Raw genomic sequence first — 17766 nt, forward strand, 5'->3', positions numbered from 1 at the left:
GTTTCGATTAGCCTTAGGACTTATCACCTGTTTATTAACCAAGCCACATTACAACCTTGAAAAGTCCTTGTGATTCTTGCTTTTGTATCTTCAATGTGATTTTTGGATGAATGCATAATTTAATCTTTTGTTTGCAAGATTGTTGGATGAGTGTTAAAAGTCCCTCACCTTTGTGTGTTCTTCATCCATTGATGAATTTTTGCTAGGTGTGATTCATGATGTGAGCTTGTATTGTGTTAGAATGTTTTGTATGCTTTTTGTACTTAGGATTTGTTTCGTTTACATGTTGTCGTTGTAGGACAGTGGTAAGTACTTACTTTGTTTATACGTTTTTGTGTTGAACCATACATTTGTTTTTGGTTTTTCTAAACTTGTTGATTCACAATTCTTTGGTTTATTACTTTCAATTCTTTGATTTATTTGACATTGTTTGAGGACAAACAAAGTTTCAAGTTGGGGAGAGTTTGATAAGTGCCAAAATGTACTTATTTTGTGTATGTAAATAGTGGCACTTATCGATACTTTTGTTAATACCGTTTGAATAATTCCCCGTTTTATGTATAAATACGTATACTTTGTGAATAGTTGTATTTTAATATACTTTTATACCATTTGATAGTTTTTCCTTTGTTTTTATAGGTATTCATGCTTATTGGAGCCTTGAGGAATAAAGTGTCAAAGGCACGGCTTCGATTTCGCAATTTTGGTGAAAGCCCGCTTAGCCATCGTCAAGCGGACTTCCAAAGACTCAAAATAAGGATGACCAAAATCATCATTTTGGTTTCCATTCATTCATTAGAGCATTGAATAAGCTTTCCAACGCTTCGAATCGGGCGCAATTCGGAGTTACGGTTCTCGAGTTATGGCGAAAACAAAATCTGATTTTTAGCAGACTCCGCTAAGCGGAGGGGGTCCGCTGAGCGGAGCTCCAGCGGAGCAAATCAGCGTCTGGATGCAATTTTGAGTCCGCTGAGCGGAGGGGGTCCGTTGAGCGGACCTGCTATGACAGCAGCTCGTTAAAAGGGGCCAAAATCACATTTTTAGGTCATGGGTTGGGTATTTTTGAGTCCCAACACCATCAACTTCATTCTTAGAGTAGAATTGGCTTAGAAAACAACTTCGGAGGTTGCATAAGGATGATCGAGGGTGGATTGAGCGTCGAACGGAGCTGACAAACCGGGAGATCTTCGGTTCATTTCTCTTCTTCTTTGTGTATTTCTCTTTGGTTGGGTATTGTTTGTATATTTACTTGAATCTTATGTATATTTACCGATTATAATGTTATATTTAAGTTGCTTTACAAATCTGTGTTGATGTTATCCTGGATTTTTGCTCTATGCTGGGGATTTGGGGTGCTTTAGAGATAAACTTCTTGAATCCTTATCTAGGATGATAATCTGTTAGTTCTGAACTCTAGAGATAGATTTAGAGCTAGCATTCACTGTGGGTATCTGTACTTAATGCTTTCGTGTTTGAGCGGCGTGCGAGAGATCGCCGACGCGAGAACACGGATGTTCTCGTGACTTCGCGTTAGAGATAACCTTAGTTGTGAGATGATCTCGTTTGTGCTCCAGAGATGGACGCTTATGTGAGAGATACGTGATGACATAGATGAGTATTGTAGGTTGAGTATAATGGGTTGGTAAGTGTATGTTTGTGAAGAGTGGGTATATTTACATTCCTGATAAGTTATTTCTCTTCTAAGAATGTGTTTATTCTTTTCCTGTCTATATCTTTGTTTACTTTTTGCTCATTCAATCCAAAGTTCGAAACCGTAGCAACTGTTGAATGGCATCTCTCCATCTTTGAGGACGATAATTCCCGGATCAATATTTCCAAATCTTTTGTTGTTGCTTGCCCTATACTGCATTCAACAAATACATGCATATTTAACAAGATGTAGACTCATATTTAAGTTTAGTTTGAGGTCCTAATCATTTCTGGAAACTTAATTGAAGTTTGAACACCTATACGAGGAACCACCATTTTAGGGTTCTTACTTTCAAATTTAGGGCTTTACAATTCACGCAAAATTACAAGCTCTAAATAGTACCATTAAACTCGCGTGGACAAGACGAACTAAATGATGGCATCGCGCCAAATTTATATTGTTGTTTGCTTGTATTCGCTATTTCCAACAGGTGTAAAAGGTTAGAGTTTTTACACCACCTGCAAATGAAAGGTGTAAAAGCCCCATCCTGAGGAAGGAGATGATGCGTGGCGTCCTCTGATTGGCTGGAGGGCGCGCGCGTGTTTTTAAACTAACCTTGGATTCAGTGTTTTGCAGGTACGTCACGTGGTATGGTCCCTCATGCTGGTGACCATCAGATCCGTCCACTCATCAATCCAACGCATCAGAATGAATCCCCATACCATGGACTTTATTTAATTACCACATCTGATTATCCTCTTTATATTTTCTATTTTATTTTTATTTTCTTCATAAAATTAATTAAAAATAGTTTTAAATATCCAAAAAATACACAAAAAATATTTTTAGGCTTCTAAAATAATATTTTATTTTCTGATATAAAAATATTTTATTTTTCTTCATAATTTAAATATTTTGTATAATTAATTAGATAATATGCATATATTTACCTTTTAATTATTTTAACCAATCAAAAAAATCATAAAAAATTTGTTCTTTATATTAAATATTGTTTATATATTATAAACTAATTTTGTACATATTTAGGATAATTTTCTCTTTAATTTTTAATTATTTGTATAATTATTTGTATAATTATGTATTAATTAACTTAATGATTTCAAAATCAATTTCAAAAATTCCAAAAAAATTAGTTTTGTTTTAAAAATTAATTAGCAAGCATTTTGAACATATTTTAAGCTTAATTTTTAGGTTTAAATTTATTTTCATCTTTTTTCCTCATTTTAATTAAACTAATCATGCATTAATTATAATTAAAATCAATCATCAAAATAATCCAAAAATACTTCTTTTATTTTCTTGCAATTTAAATTCCTAGATAAATGTATAGGTTGTCAAATCCATGTAAATAGCGTAGTTTACATTTCCTGCACAATCGATGTAATAGCGTAGATTTACTTTCCGCATTTTACATTTCCGCATTTTAAATTCCAGCACATATAAACTGCGTGTATGTCAAAGATAAAATTGAACCGTTAGATCACTAAACTTCAAAGATAAAATATCTGAATCTAAACACAGTCACACTTACACCTCTTAAGGTAATCCCTTTTCTCATTCTTTTCAAAATCAATCAAAATCAAATTCTACTGTTTCGAGTACAAAATCGAACTTTTGTTTATATCCGGTGAAAGGATAGATTTTTAAAGGAAATAGGATAAAGACCTTATAACTCAGGGTAGACCTCCTAATTTGCTTGCTCAAATCAAAACAAACAAATCTCTCATATATCATTGTTTTTCAAAACAAAACTTTCAAAAAAGACAATACTTTGTATATATCCAAACAAGGATCATTACGAAGTTAACGTTCTTTTTTTCAAAACATCTTTTGAAAGATAAAAACACTTTGTATACATCCGCACAAGGATCATTACAAAGTCAATTTACAAAGGTATTTGAAACCACATACGAGCATTTCAAGGCAATAGAAAAGTAATTGAAAACAAGTGAGCTAAGCAAATTAAAGAGCCCATGGATAACCATGGATACAAAGGGTGCTAACACCTTCCCTTTGTATAACCTACCCCCTTACCCAGAATTTCTTAAAGGTCTTTTTTCTGTTTCTTTTATAAACCTTTCCTTAATTGGATAAAATAAAAGGTCGGTGGCGACTCTCTGATTTTCAAAAATACAAAAGCAGAAACAAAAAAGAGTCAGTTCGCGTATCTCTCCACGAGAGGTATGGCAAAAAACCGAGGGCGCGATAGAACTGGCGACTCTGCTGGGGATATACTTTCTAAAAACAAAATGTTTTCAAAAGGGGTTACCTTTAGAGTATAGATCACTCCGATGTTTTCAATTGTTTGACTTGATTGCTCTATTTTTTCAAAGGATGTTTGGGTATTTTGTTTGTGTGAAAGATTCTAACCCGAATCTCGAGATACCTTATGTATGTGACAATAGAACAAGGAAACTGTACGGCATGTACCGATACGGTTGATCTGGTAGTCACCGTTAGTGCGATACTTTGGTTTATACTGATGTCCCTTGAAAACGATCAAGGAGTATATTAGGCTTCCGAAATGTCATTAAACACTAATTTGTCTTAGAACCTTTTAGTTGAACTTGACTTGTGGCCTATTAAGTGGCTAGCTTTGAAGTTGATCAAAGTTAGTTATCCTCGAGGAATATTTTGATCGGCCGTCCGAGCGCCGTATTTAGATGTTACCTCCAAGGATCATAGAACCCGAATACTATTCTAGGACATGTTTTAACCAACTCAACTTCAGTGGGGAGGGTATCACCTATGGACTTCATGCAAGCCTTTAAACTTAAGGCTATTGTTTGATTTGTTTTTGTGTGCCACATGTTTGACATCATAACATCATAAGCATCATAAGCATATCATTTTTTCACTAATCATTTCAAGGATCAAAGAGTTTACCTTTGTTATTGCAGGTAATGGCTCCCGCCACCAGAGATTACATCCGAATCAACATCTCAACGGTGCCATCTGAACTGAAAAACTTAGTATCAGAATTCCCCAGGAATGTTCAATTCACCGAAAAGCACGGTCACCTACTCCATTTGGTTACCTCAAAATTTGAAGAAGACATGATACGGGTCCTGTTCCATTTCTTTGATCCCGAACATCATTGCTTTACCTTTCCTGATTACCAGTTGGTACCCACCTTGGAAGAGTTTTCTGAACTAATTGGATTACCTGTTCGAAATCAATTACCTTTCACTGGTTTAGAAAGGATTCCAAAACTTGAAACCATTTTTGCTGCTTTACATTTGCGAAAGTCAGAAATCGAGTCCAATTGGGAAACAAAGAGTGGAGTTAAGGGTTTGCTTGCTAAGTTCTTAATGGAAAAGGCTCGATTACTACTAAAAAACAAAGTTACCCAGCTTTTGAGGAGGTTGTGGCTCTTTTGATTTATGGGTTGGTTTTATTCCCTAATCTCGACCAATTCATAAGTGTGCACATCATCAACCTTTTCCTAACCCGTAACCCGGTACCAACATTGCTAGGAGACATTCTACATTCTCTACACACTCGTACCATGAAGAAACAAGGAACTCTCATGTGCTGTATACCACTACTGGCTAGGTGGTTTACATTTCATCTTCCCCGATCAGTGTTGAGAAATGAACAAAGAATGCAATGGTCTCGCAGGATTATGTCTTTGTCTCACTCAGATATCCGGTGGAACAACTTCTTTCGGAGAGACCTTACTATCATTGATCATTGTGGAGAGTACCCTAATGTGCCACTACTTGGCATCAAAGGAGGCATCACTTACAATCCCTCTTTAGCTTTACGCCAATTCGGATATGCAAGGGGAAACGGTCCTCATGACATGATTATCCGTGGCATTGTGTTTGATTACGAGGATGATTCCCACAGACATCGACGAAGGTTCATACATGCGTGGGGCAGTGTCTATAGAATAGAAAGCAAAACTTTGGGACAATGGAATTCTATTCCTATGGAACCTTACCTCAGATGGGTTCGGGCTCATGCTCAGAAACTCATCATGCCATATCCCGCTATTCTACCTGTGACTATTGAGCCAGAAGTCGAAGGAGACTAACCTCAAGTTATTCTACATCCGGATATGCCAACTGACCTGGAAGAGTTGCAGAAATCTTGGGTTCAACTAAAAGAGGAAAGAGATACCTTCAAAGCACACTGTCAAAACTATGAGAGAAGATTATTGGAGCTCACCGGACAACTCCAAGAAGAACAGCAGATCAACACATTCCTGGGTGCAAAGAGAAAGCGTCCATGGGAGACCTGAGGGATCCTTCATTTTCTTTATTTTCTGTTTTGTAAGCCCGAATGAGGCAAAGAAAAAAAAGAAAAAAAGAAATAAATTGTTTGACTAACAAATGTTTGTTTTTCTTTTGTTTTAACAAATCTAAACTCTAAGATCCTTGAAAACATTGAATATACATTTCATTCATAAACATTGCATATGCATTTCATTCATTCATATACATTACATAACAGGTTCACATGACAGATTTCTCATCTCCTCGCTGTTTATTTCAGTTAGAAGAGATGGAATCTGAAACAAGCATCAAGAATCTCGAAGCACAGAACGCCCAAGTTCAAGTGGCAATTCTGGAACTGGCAAAGGGGCAACAAGAACTGAAAGCCCTGATAATCAAAAAGAAAAAGAAGCCCAAATGATCTGTAGGCTTAAGTCACCTGAAAAGGAAGATCAAAATCCCAGTCAAAAAGTCCAAAAAACCACCGATCCCTGAAATAGTCGGTGATGGTGAACAAGGAGACAATCACAGCAACCAGGGTTCTGCCAAACCCTCTCTCTCTTCTAATGAAGAAGATTATCATTCTGGAGACGAACAGGATGATGACAAATACCAGCAGTTGGAGGAACGCATGAAAGCTATGGAGATACAAAAAATACCTGGCTTAGATTTCAATGATCTGGGACTCGTCTCAGATGTTGTTATCCCTCCAAAGTTCAAAGTTCCTGTCTTTGCAAAATATGATGGAGTTTCTTGCCCAAAATTACATCTGAGGTCCTATGTAAGGAAGATACAACCTCACACAACAGATAACAAATTGTGGACTCACTTCTTCCAAGAAAGCCTGTCGGGTACACAACTCGAGTGGTACTACCAGTTGGAAAGTACCAAAGTTCATACCTGGGAAGATTTAGCTGCTGCTTTTTACAAACAGTATCAATACAATGCTGATCTTGCACCAACCCGTACTCAACTAAGGGGCATGTCCATGGCACCAAAAGAAAGTTTCAAAGGATATGCACAAAAGTGGAGAGATATGGCTGGAAGGGTTCAACCACCCTTATCTGATCGCGAGCTGGTCGACATGTTCATGGGCACTTTAACTGGCCCTTTCTATAGTCATTTGCTGGGAAGCTCATCATCAGGTTTCACTGACCTGATATTGACTGGAGAACGTGTCGAAAGTGGCATTCAAAATGGAAAATTCAAATAGGCTCTTCCTCTGGTACTACAAAAAGGCCCATCAGTGGGAGGAATGAGGTCAATACAATGCAAATTCAGAAAGGTCGCAAGAATGAGCATCACCAATTTGTAGGGGCAGTTCTGATCTCCGCATCTGCACCTCAAAAAGATCAACAGCCAAAATATGCGCGTCGACCAGATGCGCCAAGAAGAAATTTCACCAGAATCAATATGCCGATCTCTTAGGCATTACAGCATTTGCTAAAAGCAGATCTGATCACATTAAAAGATCCTCCAAAGAATGTCAACACTTCCTCTCCGAGTTATCGCCCCGATGCAACGTGTGCGTATCACTCAAACTGTCCAGGACATGACGCAGATCACTGTTGGGCCCTGAAAAATAAAATACAAGACATGATAGATGCTGGGGAAATTGAGTTCGATCCTCCAGAAACTCCAAATGTCATCACGGAACCTATGCCGAAGCACGACAAAACTGTTAACGCTATCCTAGACACTGTTTACATCTATGATGTGAGGGAATTGTCAACTCCGCTCCTTGAAGTCAAAGGAAAGCTAATCCGAGCTGGTTACTTCCCAGGTTGTGACCCTGATTGCTTTTATTTGCACATGCCTGCCCAACGGTTGTGAAAATCTGAGAATGGGAATTCAAAAATGGATGGATCGCCGTATCATTATGTTTGAGAGGCTCCCTTCTATGGACGTTTTATCTGAAGTCTTTGCAAACGGGATGAGAATAGAGGATGTCTCAGTGGTTTCCAACTTACCATTCAAAATCTCTGCCAAGGCTCCTTTCAAAATTTCTGCTACACTCAAAGTGGCATCAGTAATCATTGCTAGTCCAACTCCATTTCCATACTCCTCAGACAAATCTGTCCCGTGGGGTTACGACACTAATGTTTATGTCCATGGAGTTAAACAGGATACCTCGACTGAAGAGGCCACGAAGTTAACTGCTCCAACTGGATAATATTGTGGGTACCAGCAAGATTACGAGAAGTGGAAGGATCTTTTCACCAGAAATTTCTCCAAATGTTGCTACTGGTCCAGTCCAAGTCCCAATTCCTAATCAAGATATCAACGCTCGAGGCAAAGAGCCACAAGTTTGATCATAATTCATCAAGAATATGCATTCACAGCGGAAACTATAAATGCTCATGTATTTCATAAACGATCATGTCCCATACCATAATCATATCTCAATAATAATCTACAAGATAATATAACGTCATATCCAAGATATTCGGCACTATAGCCTCTCAACAACAAATAACAAAACATACATGTTCACAAGATAATATCATAATACATATCCAAAACAAAACATGAGTTCAGTACTACTAATCCCAACCCAGTGTTATATGACCAGAGCATTGACTCACTACCTAAACTCCCAACAAAACTCGGACACTCTCCGACTAACCTCGCATGAGTTACTAAGCGTCTAAACCTGCACGTTACCAACAAAGGGTAACATTCAAACAGAAGGGTGAGAATTCAAATCATTATCAAGAAAGTATAATGAAGTACAATGATTTAATTAACAATCATAGGAATTCATCACACCTCGCATAATCTTGTAAATAGTATTATTCAATATATTTCACATGTTCAAGTATGCAACAAAGTTCAATAGTATAATATTCAAAAGGATTCAATACTATTATTCCAAATATATACACAAACCATCATTATCACATATTCACATTTCTCACTAAATTATGTATCCAAACATCAACAAATTCAATTATCACATCTCATATACACATAACAATCACATAATTGCATATATTCAAACATCACATAACACCAATGTGACTCAATGCAAGACATGTGACTCTATGCATGTGGTACCAAATGTGAACCCAACGTTTCACCGCTTTCCGATTCAATATCTAGAATCCAAGCCACGCTTCCGATATGGAGAAGACCAAAGCCCACCAAACATAAACATATAGCTTACCGCTTCTATATCCATCTCAAGGATCAAGCCATCACTTCTATTTCAAAGCAAACCACCTCTATCTCAAGGCAAACTATGCTATGAATGTATGTACAATTATCACCAACACATATGCAATTAAGATCATGTCTACCATCTTAATATGCCGCATATCACAATAAATCAACTCTATGAATTATCTACCAATTGTACATATACACATTCATAACGAATATACTATTCACATATATAGGCCAATTATCAAATACGAACACAAATTCAAATTAACACTAGTAATCATACTATCTCATGTTAATTCACATTTTCTGATATATATATATATATATATATATATATATATATATATATATATATATATATACACACACACACACTTTCACAATCAATCAACTAATCTCTAGGATTCATGCCATACGGCTACCCACAGAGAACATTCTCAAAACAACATCATAGACATATAAATATATTATTCTCAACATAAATATTCAAACCAAAAACACAATTACGATCAAATTCTAAAAATACCGTAATTTACCGACAAATCGAATAATTGATTCAAGTCCAAGTATATTCCAATCAAATAGACTAATTGCAATTAATTCAACTATTAATTTAATCAACCAATTAATATTACACTATATTAATTTCAAACACAATTAATTATCACATATCAATGATTATCATCAAAACCTAATAATCAAAAATCATAGAAATTTAAGGGTTTCACCCTAAACATGTAAAAACCTAGAATTTGAAGAATAAAATCCCTAAATCATGTTAATCTACCCATTGACTCAATCATACTAACCCATAATAATGAGGATTCTCCCTCTTACCTTGGTAAATTTGGACTCTTTCACCATAGCTCTAGGCTTTTCTCCAAAAGAAATCCTTTCTATAATATCATTTGGAGACACACCTAAAAAGCAGTTCGGGAATCAGCTTATCAGACAAGTTTAAAATCCTCAAAATCAAAATCGCTCTTGTTAGAACTTACCTCTATGAGTCGGGAATATTGTGTCCAAATACCGCAACGATCCAACGGTTGGATTGAGAGATACGCCCGTTTTGCCAAGGTGACTCTATGCTGAAACTTGCTGCGAAAATTGAGGCTTCCTCCATAACTTTACTTATTCTCTCAAGTGCTCCTCCCTTCTTTCTCGTCTCTCTTCTTTTTTCCCCCAAAATGAGTTATGAGACTCCAATTCTAAAACCCTAACTTTCTACTCTTACTATCTCTCTTATGTCAATTGGGCTTAACCCACCAATCCATCCATTATGTTTCTATCACTTAGGCCCATTTAGTTATATCTCTCTAATAACTCAATTAAGTCAAACAACACAGACACTCACATAATTAAATACTTAAATAATTATTATATCACATAAGAACTAAATACTTAAATAATTATTATATCAAACCCTTATTCTCATTTTAAAAATATCAAAAGTAAAAGTTTTCTCATATATATATATATATATATATATATATATATATATATATATATATATATATATATATATATATATATATATATTAATTAATAGAAATGTGAAAGAGTAATAAATATCATGGAGTATGATTACTATTATTAATAGTAAGATGACAAAATATTTTTTTTCTCGATTTATAATATTTGAATAATAAAATCACAATAAATTGAAAAAAAATTTAAAAAGAGAATTGGGCAAAAATTATTTAAAATCGAAAATAAAACAAAAATATTTGATCAATACTACAATTCTCTATATTTCTCATCTATTTATCTCTTTTCATCTTCTTTCTTATCTCTTTCTCTCTTTTCAACTTCTTCTTAATGCAAAACTTAATGCAAAAGAGACTTTAAATGTTAGGGATTTGACCCCTTAGAAGATGAGGACACTCCACTACAGACCTGCATACAAAAATTATTAAAAAAATTATGATTTGAAAAGTTAGTAAAATTGTGATAAGAATACTTATGTGAGGAGTACTTATGTGAGTGAGACTGTGATTTGAAAAGTGAGTAAAATTGTGATAAGAATATAGTTGTCGCTCTTGTCAGTCAAAAGCACATAGCTGGTAATGATAATACATATATTATAATATTTACATGATTTACTAAAAATAAATGCTTTGAACCTGGTTATAGAAAAACCAAAACATCACGTCTCTCTCCTTGGAAACATAACTATTTTTTATTTCTATCCATTTTTCTGACTTAATTTAAACATTTGTCTTGACCTATATAATAATTTAAATTAAATTTCAAAATGGTTTATCACATGCATACCATGTTAATCTATGTAAAACAATTTCTTAAGGAATAAAAAAACTTAAGCCTATAACAAAAATTTTTGCTCACCTGTTTTAGGGATATTCGAGAATCTTTAGGAATATTTGAGTATCTTTAATTGTTTAGAATTTCCTCAAATCTTTTTTTCACTAATTCCAAGTATTTAGTACTTTATACCTACAAAAATAGAGAAGATAAATTGTCATGAAAAACAAAATCAATGCATTGAAACTCTTTTAAAAAAATACACATTAAATAGAGAAGGAAAAGATTTAAAATTAATATTATTAATCCAATTATGAAAAGATAAAGAAATAGTGAAGTTCATAGGTGCAGGTATTAAAAAAAATAATTTCAAAAAGTATAACTTGATTAAAAATATTATACTATCTTTTATAGAGTTTAAAATGTAAATCATGTTTATTTTTCATAATTTTATATCAATTCTAATATTTGAAATAATTTTATCAAGACACTTTATATTGATTCCTTAATTCAATATTAAGAGAAAAAATTATAGCACTTTTGACCAGTTAAACATAATATGTACAGAATTTTATACCTACTGATTCTATAGCAGATTAGAGGGTGAGAGAGTTGTAGCATATGGCAATGAATACATAATTCTGCATTATAGTTATGTTGCAAATCCCAATCATCAAGTGGGTATGTTCTACCTGAAACATGAAAAGTTAAACTCACATACACACAACATAAAAAGTTAAGATAAATTCTGAATTTGAAAGCTTACATCTTAGCTTAGATGCAAACTCAAAATTTTTGTTGAAGCATAAAAAGTCATCATTCCCATAAAAACTCCAAAACATAAAATGTCTCATGTGATATTTTCTCTGTCACAATAAAGAGAAGAGACGATGAATAAAAATATAAATTAATAGGAATTAATAAACAAAAACAGAACATAAAGTAGAAAGGATGAGCAGGAAAGTGAAAGAAACAAATAACATAAATTTAGAAAAAAAACATATAAACCAGATTTCATGAAGAGAATCAAAACTTTGAAGCAAGTTAAATCTAAAACAAATACTCATTATAAAAATAAAATAAAATTAAAATGGAAGAAGAAAAATACTTTTGAGTTTTGATCTGTTATTAGCTCCAGATCTAAAACCTCATATGCAATCTTTTATAAATCTGAAGAAGAAAGTGAAAGAGAAACAAAAATATAAACTTCCTCATGAAAAACATTAAAAAAAAAAAGTTCAATGAAATTGACAGAGGAAATCAAACAAAAGATGAGAATTTACCAAATTTTATTAATACTCAATCTTCAAACCTCTTTGGATCATTTCAACCTATGACTGAAAAATATATACAATGTAAATTAATCTTTAACTTCATAACATAAAAACATGAAACTTCATCAAATTATTATATACATACACAATTTTGTCCACAGTATTTTTACAGATCTAAAAATAAAAATAAAACATAAAATCGTCGCCGGAAACCCGTTTCCACCACCACCACAATCGTCGCTGGAAATCAGTTTCCACCACCACCACACTCATTATCGGAAACCCGTTTCCACCACCACCACCACACTCATCGGCATAGCAAATGGTAAAAAGAAAGAAAATGGAAGAAAGAAAATAACAGCCGAAGAAGGATAATAGGGTGAAGAGAGAAAGTGGAAAAAAACTACCTACATAAAAGGGTGAAGAGAGAAAGTGGAAAAAAACTACCTACATAAAAGGGTGAAGAGAGAAAGTGGAAGAAAAAAAAGAGAGTTGTTTGAGGTTGAGTACAAAGATGGTAGACTTAGGGAAATCATATATTTGTGTTTTCAAGGAAGATACAAAAAATATTGTCAAATTGGAAAAGGTATGGGTCTTTTGAAAAGCAGCTGAAAAGCAAAGACAAAAAAAAAATAACAATACTTTTGCAAAGAAGCTAGCTACATAAGAACAAAACAAAGGGAAGCAAAGAAGCTGGCCACGTGGTGCATCCTAGAAGCCAAGGGGCAGAGGGGTAATTTCCAGACCATCTAACTTTCTTATATTGTAGATTTATTTAAAATTAATTTTAATATTTCATAAAGCATAATAGATTATGTCTCTATAATTTATTTTATTTGAATCTAAAATTTATATTATTTTTAAAAGTTGTTTTATCTTCAATTTATATTTAATTAAAATATTTTTTCAAATTCAATTAATGTATTGTATAACAAAATACAAATATTTTCAAACACATCACATAGTTTCTTTTAATTGTACCTTAATATTCCGCGGTGAGGAAAATTAATTTTGTAGAAGTGATTCTCATTGAAAATGAAAAATAAATTATATATAAAATAATTTAAATTTAAATAATTTATATTAAGTGAGTTCAGCAACAAATTTTTATATAAAAATCACTTAAATTTAAAAATTATAAATAGAATTAATTCTAAAACAGAATAATTTCTCTTTAAAAAATCAAACACCTTAAAAATCATTCTAAAATCAATTCTAATTTTTCTAAAATTCCTTTTTCCTTTTCAAAAAAAGCTAAACTAACATCTCTTAGCTTCTTCCTATTTATAACTTCAAACCATTCATGATTCAACATCCATACAACTTCATATCTGTTCTCTTACTAAATTTCCCTTTAAAACCAAACCAAACCAAACCTTTCACAAACACATCATCATTCATCACACTACACACACAAAATGACCACTCTAGACTCAACCAAGCCAACTAGCAACGGCATTGCCAAAGCAAACGGGACTGCTGCCTCCATCCATCCGTCGACCCCATCGACCGCAGTTTCCACCATGGACGCTACTCTAGGCCGCCACCTAGCACAGAGGCTAGTTCAAGTCGGTGTCACCGACGTTTTCTCCGTTCCCGGCGACTATAACCTCCTGCTGCTCGACCACCTCATCGCTGAGCCGGGACTTACCAATATAGGTTGCTGTAACGAGCTCAATGCGGGGTATGCAGCAGAAGGTTACGCCAGATCACGTGGCGTCGGAGCTTGTGTGGTTACATTCACTGTTGGTGGACTTAGTGTCATTAATGCTATAGCTGGAGCTTATAGTGAGAATTTGCCTCTTATTTGTATCACTGGTGGACCAAACTCCAATGATTATGGAACTAACAGGATTCTTCATCATACCATTGGGTTGCCTGATTTTACTCAAGAATTTAGATGTTTTCAAACTGTTACTTGCTTCCAGGTTTGTACTCAATTAAAATCTTTTGAAATGTAGTTTAAGTTTTCCATATATAAAGTCATGAGAAATTTAACAAGTACAATGTGATTGAGTTTTGGTGAATTTTTTTTTTTGTAATATAGGCTGTGGTGAGTAACTTGGAAGATGCTCATGACTTGATTGATACAGCAATAGCAACTGCACTGAAAGAGAGCAAGCCTGTTTATATAAACATTAGCTGTAACTTGCCTGGACTTCCTCACCCAAGTTTCAGCCATGAACCTGTCCCCTTTTCACTCAGTCCTAAGTAAGTCTTTCTCTCTTTTAAATCCTCAAATATTACTTGGATGATTAGTTTTTATCTAATTTGTGTTGCTTTGTGTGTTTTTTTTTTCAGATTGTCTAATCAGACGGAGTTGGAGGAAGCAGTTGAGGCAGCAGCAGAGTTTCTAAACAAAGCAGTGAAACCAGTACTAGTTGGTGGTCCTAAACTGAGAGTAGCAAAAGCATCTGATGCCTTTGTCAAACTAGCTGATGCGAGTGGTTACGCTTTTGCAGTGATGCCATCGGCTAAAGGGATGGTCCCTGAGGACCATTCTCATTTCATTGGAACTTACTGGGGGGCTGTGAGTACTGCATTCTGTGCTGAGATTGTTGAATCAGCTGATGCATACTTGTTTGCTGGTCCTATTTTTAATGACTACAGTTCGGTTGGGTACTCATTTCTTTTCAAGAAAGAGAAGGCGATTATCGTGCAGCCCGATCGCGTTGTGATTGGTAATGGACCTGTATTTGGAGGTGTGATGATGGAGGACTTCCTTAAGGCACTTGCAAAGCGTATCAAACACAACAATGCTTCCTATGAAAATTACCATAGGATATATATTCCAAATGGGAAACCTTCGAAGTCAGGACCAAAAGAACCTTTGAGAGTTAATGTTATGTTCCAACATATTCAAAACATGCTGTCTAGTAAAACTGCGGTAATTGCTGAGACTGGGGACTCATGGTTTAACTGCCAAAAGTTAAAATTACCCGAGGGATGCGGGTAAGTGTTGAGAGAATGTGATTTGTTGTATTTTTCAATTTTTTTTTTCAATACGTTCTTAGTCCAGATAAAATTTTGCTGGCAGGTACGAGTTTCAAATGCAATATGGTTCAATTGGATGGGCTGTTGGTGCAACTCTTGGCTATGCACAAGCAGTCCCTGAGAAGCGAGTGATTGCTTGCATCGGTGATGGAAGCTTCCAGGTTTGTCTTGCATAAACTCAAGCATGATTTCATTTAACATGTAATTTATTCTTGAAAACAGTTTTTCAATTTTTGTATCTTCTATGCTTTGCAGGTAACTGCTCAGGATGTATCGACAATGTTGCGATGTGGTCAAAAAACCATCATCTTTCTGATAAACAACGGCGGATACACTATTGAGGTTGAAATTCATGATGGGCCATACAACATTATCAAGAACTGGAATTACACTGGATTGATTGATGCAATTCACAATGGTGAAGGAAAATGTTGGACTACCAAGGTGAGTTAGTCTCTTGACACTGATGTGATGTATTCTTAACATGGATATAAGTGCTGATTTTGTTATTTATGCATGCGTCATATTTCAGGTACACTGTGAAGAGGAGCTTGTAGAAGCCATTGGCACAGCAACAGGACCAAAGAAAGACAGCTTTTGTTTCATAGAAGTGTTTGTTCACAAGGATGACACTAGCAAAGAGTTGCTTGAATGGGGCTCCAGGGTCTCTGTTGCCAATAGCCGTCCTCCAAATCCTCAGTAAATTTCAGCATCTGTCTATTGTTGCTACATTGATGAAATTTCAACTTGATTCAAAAAATTGGGAGCTCTTTTATTGATGACTTGGTTGTTTATGCAACCAAGTCTACTTTTATATGAATTCAGTCATTTGAATAAATGGGATGCATCCCTCTTTTGATTGTAATGTACTTTGCAGCTTTGAGATTATTAAGAGTGATTTTTATTTGGCTAAATATTTATTTTGCTTTGTGAGAATTGTCTTTGTAGTTTTGAATATGTCAAAATCATGAAAACATCTACAATCTCGTGTCCATAGTACTCATTGGTGGAGAATTATACATTGAGGTAAACCACCAAATTCAGTTAAAATGGAGGAAGGTTTGTGCTGCTTTATGCGAACATTTTACCGACCAATTGTAAGATCCTAATATTGTACGTGACATAATGTTAGGTGTAAAGAACTAACATGTGACATTAATTGAAGTAGAGACAATGAAAACCAAACTTATGTAGTTTGAGCAATCGAGAAAGAAGATATGTGAATTCAGTAGAAAATTTAGAAAAAATATAAAAAAACTAGTAACAAAAATTTCAAGATTAAAGAGGTAGATAGAAATATACGGCAAACAATTAAAAATAGGGTTAATAGTCATTTGCCCCCCTGCAATAGTAGCGATATTCGGTTTACCCCCTTTTAAAAAAAAAATTTGTTTTACCCCCTATAATATTAAAATTGCAAGTCTTTTGCCCCTAAGAGGGAAAATTACCCCCTGTAAAATATATTTTTTTGATTTTACTCCCTGGTTTTTACACGTTTAGGGGGTACCCAAATATTACAGGGGGGTAAAACAAAATTTTTTTTAAAAGGGGGGTAAACCGAATATCGCTACTATTGCAGGGGGCAAATGACTATTAACCCTTAAAAATATTATGGCATAGTTGTTAGAAAAGTAGGAGAAAAACAAATCACTGCGCGTGGAAGCACCCCTACAAAAAAAGCAAAATAAGCACACCCGTACAAAAGAAGTAAAATAAACAAAAATGACTTAATTGTAATTTTAGTCCATTTATTTTGTTATTTTTTTAATTTTAGTCTTCTCTTTTTTAAAACCACGATTTTGGTCTCCCTTTAAATTTTTTATTAAAAAAGACAAAAATAAGGAGTAATTTTACCGAAAAGTTAAAATAGGGGACGAAAATTGTATAGAAAACTAAAAAAAAAAAATTAAAATAATAGTTTTTAAAATAGACAAATCAAAATCAAGAAAAAAAACAAAATAGGAGACTAAAGTTGTAATTAAGCCAACAAAAATTTAATTTACAAATTTTGTATGGCTATACGCTTCATACATACAACTACAATATGTTAACAAAATATTTTATTGCTTAGCTTCTAATTTTTTTTAAAAACCAAGTTACAAATCATCTAATGCAACTGCAATTTTTATAATGAAAAATTAAAAATCCGAAGTAAACATTTTAAAAAGAAAATAGCAGT

The 17766-nt window shown here is 34.2% G+C and overlaps 1 protein-coding gene and 1 long non-coding RNA gene across 5 annotated transcripts; one reads left to right on the forward strand and one right to left on the reverse strand.

The window, feature by feature from the left end:
* Window positions 1–10729: 10729 nt before the first annotated feature.
* On the reverse strand, window positions 10730–13195 carry LOC131611948 (uncharacterized). Of its 4 annotated transcripts, XR_009287244.1 has the most exons (7): window positions 12739–13195; window positions 12603–12656; window positions 12428–12489; window positions 12086–12185; window positions 11897–12011; window positions 11404–11511; window positions 10730–10953 (listed from the first exon to the last, which is right to left on the reverse strand). It is a non-coding gene; the product is annotated as an uncharacterized LOC131611948 (long non-coding RNA). The 4 variants fall into 4 exon arrangements; XR_009287246.1 differs by lacking the exon at window positions 12428–12489; XR_009287243.1 differs by having other exon boundaries at window positions 12603–13195.
* A 701-nt stretch (window positions 13196–13896) lies between these two features.
* On the forward strand, window positions 13897–16501 carry LOC131609405 (pyruvate decarboxylase 2-like). Its single transcript, XM_058881103.1, has 6 exons — window positions 13897–14521; window positions 14641–14804; window positions 14895–15545; window positions 15631–15748; window positions 15843–16031; window positions 16120–16501. The coding sequence occupies exons 1-6, from the start codon at window positions 14012–14014 to the stop codon at window positions 16288–16290; spliced, it is 1803 nt and encodes a 600-aa protein (XP_058737086.1). The 5' UTR covers window positions 13897–14011; the 3' UTR covers window positions 16291–16501.
* The last annotated feature ends 1265 nt before the right edge of the window (window positions 16502–17766 follow it).

The sequence above is a fragment of the Vicia villosa genome, linkage group LG6 (assembly GCF_029867415.1).
Source record: "Vicia villosa cultivar HV-30 ecotype Madison, WI linkage group LG6, Vvil1.0, whole genome shotgun sequence".
Classification (NCBI taxonomy): domain Eukaryota; kingdom Viridiplantae; phylum Streptophyta; class Magnoliopsida; order Fabales; family Fabaceae; genus Vicia; species Vicia villosa.